At 38.1% G+C, this 6,234-nt stretch overlaps 1 protein-coding gene across 1 annotated transcript; it reads left to right on the top strand.

Moving 5' to 3' along the window:
• Positions 1-238: 238 nt before the first annotated feature.
• LOC104117016 (6-phosphogluconate dehydrogenase, decarboxylating 3, chloroplastic) lies at positions 239-2,187 on the top strand. Its single transcript, XM_009627995.4, has one exon. It carries the CDS (start codon positions 414-416, stop codon positions 1,899-1,901), a length of 1,488 nt encoding a protein of 495 aa, XP_009626290.1. The 5' UTR covers positions 239-413; the 3' UTR covers positions 1,902-2,187.
• The last annotated feature ends 4,047 nt before the right edge of the window (positions 2,188-6,234 follow it).

Raw genomic sequence — 6,234 nt, 5'->3', positions numbered from 1 at the left:
ATACAAGTATAAATTTTACGATATATATATATATATATTCAAAATTCTATACATTATGAAACAAGAATATTTGAACTAATAATGAGTGGATAAAACCTTAAAATAAACAATATTTATGATATAACTTATATATTATTATAATTAATCTATTATGATAATCTTGATACAATTGTTCATTTACATAACCCAAACAATCCCTATGAATTACTAATAGAAAATATCGACGAGTACGCCAACCTCTCGTTGGCAGTTTCAGCCACTACCCTTTCACTCCCTCGACGAGTCCGCCACCAACCTCACCTTACTCCCATTTTCACTATATATCTCACTTCTTCATTTCCTTCTCAAAAAAATCTCCCTTTCTCCCTTTTTCCTTTCTACTTTCCTCCTAAAATTTTCTCATTCATTCCGCCATGGAAGGAGCTGCTACTGCACAAGCTCTATCTCGTATTGGGCTAGCTGGTCTAGCTGTTATGGGCCAAAATCTAGCCCTAAATATCGCCGAGAAAGGGTTCCCGATTTCCGTTTACAACAGAACCACTTCTAAAGTTGACGAAACCCTAGATCGCGCTCAACGCGAAGGTCAACTACCTTTAACAGGTCAGTACAATCCGCGTGATTTCGTGCTGTCGATTCAACGGCCCAGATCTGTTATCATCCTCGTTAAAGCTGGGGCCCCCGTTGATCAGACGATTGCAGCTTTAGCTGAACACATGGAGCCTGGCGATACGATTATTGATGGCGGTAATGAGTGGTACGAGAACACTGAACGGCGTATTGGTGAAGCTTCGAGTAAAGGGCTTTTGTATTTGGGTATGGGTGTTTCTGGTGGTGAAGATGGGGCCCGTAATGGACCCTCGCTCATGCCCGGTGGGTCCCACGGGGCTTACATGAACATCAAAGACATTCTCGAGAAAGTTGCGGCTCAAGTTGAGGACGGGCCATGTGTTACTTACATTGGCGAAGGTGGGTCGGGTAATTTCGTGAAAATGGTGCATAATGGGATTGAGTATGGTGATATGCAGTTGATTTCGGAGGCGTACGATGTGTTGAAGAATGCGGGTGGGTTGAGTAACTCTGAATTGGCGGATATTTTCGCTGAGTGGAACCGTGGTGAACTGGAGAGTTTTCTGGTTGAAATTACAGCGGATATATTCAATGTGAAGGATGAAAAAACCGGGAGTGGTGAGTTAGTGGATAAGATTTTGGATAAGACGGGAATGAAGGGAACAGGAAAATGGACTGTGCAGCAGGCAGCTGAGCTGTCAATTGCAGCTCCCACAATTGCTGCTTCGTTGGATAGTAGGTATATGAGTGGGTTGAAGGAAGAGAGGGAAGATGCAGCAAGGATTTTTAAGAAGGAAGGATTAAAGGAGGAAATAAATTTTGATGTAAATGGTAGTAGTGTTGATAAGAAGAGATTGATTGATGATGTGAGGCAGGCATTGTACGCGTCGAAAATTTGTAGTTACGCTCAGGGAATGAATTTGCTGAGGGCAAAGAGTGCTGAGAAAGGGTGGAATTTGAATTTGGGAGAGATGGCGAGGATCTGGAAAGGTGGGTGTATTATCAGGGCAGTGTTCTTGGATCGGATTAAGAAGGCGTACCAGAGGAATCCCGGGTTGGCTAACTTGATGGTGGACCCGGAGTTTGCAAGGGAGATGGTGCAGAGGCAAGCCGCGTGGAGGAGAGTCGTGGGACTGGCTATCCAGAGAGGAATTAGTGTTCCTGGAATGTCTGCGAGTCTTCAGTATTTCGATACCTATAGGCGTTCTAGGCTTCCCGCAAACCTCGTGCAGGCTCAAAGGGACTATTTTGGGGCACATACTTATGAGAGAGTTGATATGCCAGGAGCATACCATACTGAGTGGTCAAAGCTTGCTAGGAAGGCCAGAGTGTAATGCTGCTGCAGCTGTTGCCGATTATGATAGAAATCTGGTATTAGTTGGGCTTTGTCAACTATAGATTCTGAATTGTGCTATTCAGGCATTTAAAATTTAGAATGTGACTTGTTGAGAATTTTTACTTGTTGCTAGTTTTGCAGTTAATAATGTTGTATGCCTTTGAACATTACAGGGCCTTGGCAATTGAATGACTTCTTTATTGAAGTTAAAGAAGTTGCATTTCCTACATTATGCATAAATGTTCCCTGCATTTTAGTGATCCCAATAAATATGGGTTCTTTCAGCTTCTCCTATCTCCAAACTGCTATATCTGATATTTGAAGATATGATGATATAACGAGTCTTATGTGTTTGTCTTCAGTGCTCTGCGCCGGTAGCCTTATATGTATGTGTACATTGATTTAAACTAATGAACTTAGTTGAGAAGAATAATTTACCGTGAAATAGAGTATAGTTGTAATGCTGAAAGAACCTCAGGACTGTGGATAAATTATGCCGCAATGCAACAACAACAACAAAATCCCACAAGTGGGGTCTGGGGAGGGTAGAGTGTACGCAGACCGTACCCCTAACCCAGAGGGGTAGCCTTATATGTATGTGTACATTGATTTAAACTAATGAACTTAGTTGAGAAGAATAATTTACTGTGAAATAGAGTATAGTTGTAATGGTGAAGAACCTTAGGGCTGTGGATAAATTATGCTGCAATGCATCAGTAAAAATGTGGATTAAGCAAGGAATGCTTAAATTGAAAGGGTAAACAATCATGAGTATGTGGTCAGGTGGAAAATTGTATAAGGCTCTATCCCTTTGATGCTGGATGGAAGAATAGGAAGGAGGGAGGGGAAGGAGATGAGAAGTGGCAGTGAAAGGCAACTGCCTGGTCATTGGAGGCAAGAAGCGGAGGAAGGATGAGAAGAGGCAATACTAAAAAAAAAATAGGTTACTTCTTGATTAGTGCAAAAATTTAAATTTATCAAAGAGGCATTGGGTATAAGACCTTCTGATCAGAAATTGAGGTTTTTTTTTTTTTTTTTTTTCAATTGAGCCCCCCACCCACCTCCCCACGCCAAACTCTTGTTCTTATTGCTCTCCACTGCTCTCTCTGTTTCTATTCTACCTAAAAAGGAAAAAATTCATTGACTTTTGCTTTTGCGCTTTAATGTGGTCAGTGAGAATTGCTATAGCCGATTCCAACATGTATGGGATTGAGGCGTAGTTGTTTTTGTGCTTCTTTACCATTTCTCAACAGGTGTTTCTAAACTGCCACTTCCAGAGTTTCTTTTTTTCTTTTCTTGGTTTTTATCCTTACTAATGATTCCATCTTATTAAAAATTGTTACAAATAACATGATTCCTGCAGTCCTATGCATGCCATGTCTAACTTTTTCTAGAACCTGCATATCTGCTAGGTTTATCCTATTTAAGCAAAATCTTTGTAAATATATTTAAGGTTATTCATTGACATATTCACGGAAAACCGCTGCGTTTGATGTAGTTTCAATTTGGATATTTTCAGATTTTTGTGATTACTTTCAGTAACTATAGTTTTGCCCGACTGGGGTCTAAACCATTTGAAATTCTTTAAAAATGCTCTGGTCTTATGACTAATAAGAATTGGGGTTGATTCCTGTTCTCTTTTTGATAGTTACAGGATGGTTTTCAAGTATTTCCCATAGATCAAAATACATTCTCTCACCTCAAGAAATTGATATTACAATCAAGATTGTTTTACTTAATTTTTCTTTTCTGCCAAGTGATCGTGCAGTTATGTCTGTAGTGCATGTTAATCGATTGTGGAGTAAATGATGGGTACATTTCTCAGCTTGACGTGCTTATGTGATTGGCATTAAAGTTCTTCTGCAACTGGTTTCACCTCAAGAAATTGATATTACAATCAAGATTGTTTTACTTAATTTTTCTTTTCTGCCAAGTGATCGTGCAGTTATGTCTGTAGTGCATGTTAATCGATTGTGGAGTAAATGATGGGTACATTTCTCAGCTTGACGTGCTTATGTGATTGGCATTAAAGTTCTTCTGCAACTGGTTTCATCAACATCAAGCTTATTCTTTGAGGGTTTTCACTTATGAATGTGACATTTAAATAAATGCCTTCTCCTACCTTGGATGCTCAAGTTTTTCCTTGCTGATATTCACAGATATCTGTGATATAGACTTTCAATCTCCCATTTTCTCGGTGATGAAGATGAAGTACCCGAGTTAAGTTCTGAATACCAGTGTTCCTCCATTGACAGTTTGCCCTTGAAAAGATTGATCTCTTATGTGGATTTGCCTTCATCAGGAATTTGTTTGTTCTAGCTTAAAGTCAGATATTCTGTCTCTGCTTCTCTGAAAGAACTTTAGTTCTATCCTTTACTGCTCTCTGTCTAGAGTATTGTCCCCTCCTCTTTGCACGTATCTTCAACATCATTGTTAGTTTTGAAGCTTTGATGCCAACATAAATGACATAATGCAGTGTAGGGTTGTAATTAATAATATTCTTATTGACTGCTTCTGGGAGCATCTTGCTTTTGAACTCCAACTGTAGAGCACTACTGCTTTTGAGAATACTGGATTAAATTTTGGTGGCTAACAGTGTCTAATATTCATGCTGTAACTATAAGATGTTCTGCTCCTTAATTTTTTTTCTTCTTCTGCATTGTGGTTACTAGATTGTTTTTCAGTGAGAAAGAGCTTGATCCGCTTATTACCATGTCCAGGTTTCCATTTCACTTGACCCTAGGAGTCTTGTGGTGTCTCTGAAAACATAACATATGCCTAGCCTTCCCCCCCCCCTTTTCTTTTTCTTTCTTTGTTCTCCCACCTTCGAGCTTCTACTTATATATTAAAGGCATATTAACATAGCCTTCCCTGTCAAGGCTGCATCTAATTTTCCCAAATGTCTTTCATTCTTTATCCGTAGTTTGAGATGAAGTGTTCCTTGGTTTCTGGTACTAGTGTCAGTTTGTGGCGTGGAAGTTGGGGTTGGGTCAAGACACGTTAATATTAACCATGCGGTTTAGCTATAATATTTTATTTTATTCTTTATGAACAATTGTTTATTTGATTTATTCAATTCAATAAAGTATTATTTTAAATAAATTATTTGTTACATGTGTGTCCTTTAATTACGGAGTAGACGATTTAGTGTATGGAATTTTTCCTTTCAGGAGAAGTGATCATTGAACAGGGGCATGTAGTAGGCCAACTTTATTTTGTCTGTCATGGTGTTCTGGTACATTGCTCTACCATTTACTATTGCTGCTCGGTATCTTTTTTCATGAAACCATTTATTATATTCTTTTGTCATCTCAGAAAATGTGTATTCTACCATATGTTAGCTTAGGTTTCCAAATCATATTAATATCACTTGTTCTGTATCTATTATGGACTTGGTTCCGGAACTGCAGCTAGAAAATTGTTAGACTATGATGATGTCATCAGCACTCTAGAAAAGGAGAGAAAATAGCAATTTGCTTGTTTTCTAGTTTTCCATTGCTCCAAAATTTTTGCAGATCTTACAACTGCTGACTTATCTATTATAATGTTTAACGTCGAGTTGCAGCTAATAGTTTGAGACTTATTGTGGTTATCTCGGTCCAGGAGGAAATTGGTATTGGGAAAAGATAAGATGGGTCAGAAGAGACAGTAGCACTTCTCGAGCCAAATAGCTCGTTTGGAGAAATATCCATTCTTTGCAACATTCCACAACCATATATTGTTCGTATTTGTGAACTATGCAGACTCATAAGCAATCGTTTTCAAATTTTTTGGAGATCTATTTTCATGACGGGAGAAGAATTTTGACTAACTTATTAGAGTTAATCTGTCTTCGGTAATGGGTAGCATGCTGTTCTCGACCCTTACTAATTGTATTTCTCCTTTTGGGCATTAACTGCTTTTGCATTAGAAATGCTTATGGACTCAAAAGGCCTAAAAGCAGTCTTAACTGACAGGGAAAGGATTCTGATCTTCGCGTGAAGCAAGTGGAGTCAGATATTACATTCCATATTGAATGAGCTTATGCCCCTAATCTTGAACGGACCAAGTAGAAAAAAAATATTTTTGTACTGAATATATAAAACATTTTTTCTGATTCATTGAATGAGCTTATACTCCTAATAATTAGTTGATAGAATCCATGACTCGGACTTGAGTTTGATAATACCCTTTTATGTAAGCTTATAAGTTTTCATGTGAAAACCTGGTCAGTGAATTTTGTATCCGTCTCATGAAATAGTTTAAGCGAAATTATAAAGGATTTAATTAGTTGATTAAATTAAATTATCAATGATTTAATTTAATTAACTAGTATTTGTAATCTTAACACG

This window comes from Nicotiana tomentosiformis, chromosome 12 (genome assembly GCF_000390325.3).
Source record: "Nicotiana tomentosiformis chromosome 12, ASM39032v3, whole genome shotgun sequence".
NCBI classification, from domain to species: Eukaryota; Viridiplantae; Streptophyta; class Magnoliopsida; order Solanales; family Solanaceae; genus Nicotiana; species Nicotiana tomentosiformis.
The sequence above is the reverse complement of the archived record's forward strand: the minus strand, read 5'-3'. Positions and strand labels throughout refer to the sequence as shown.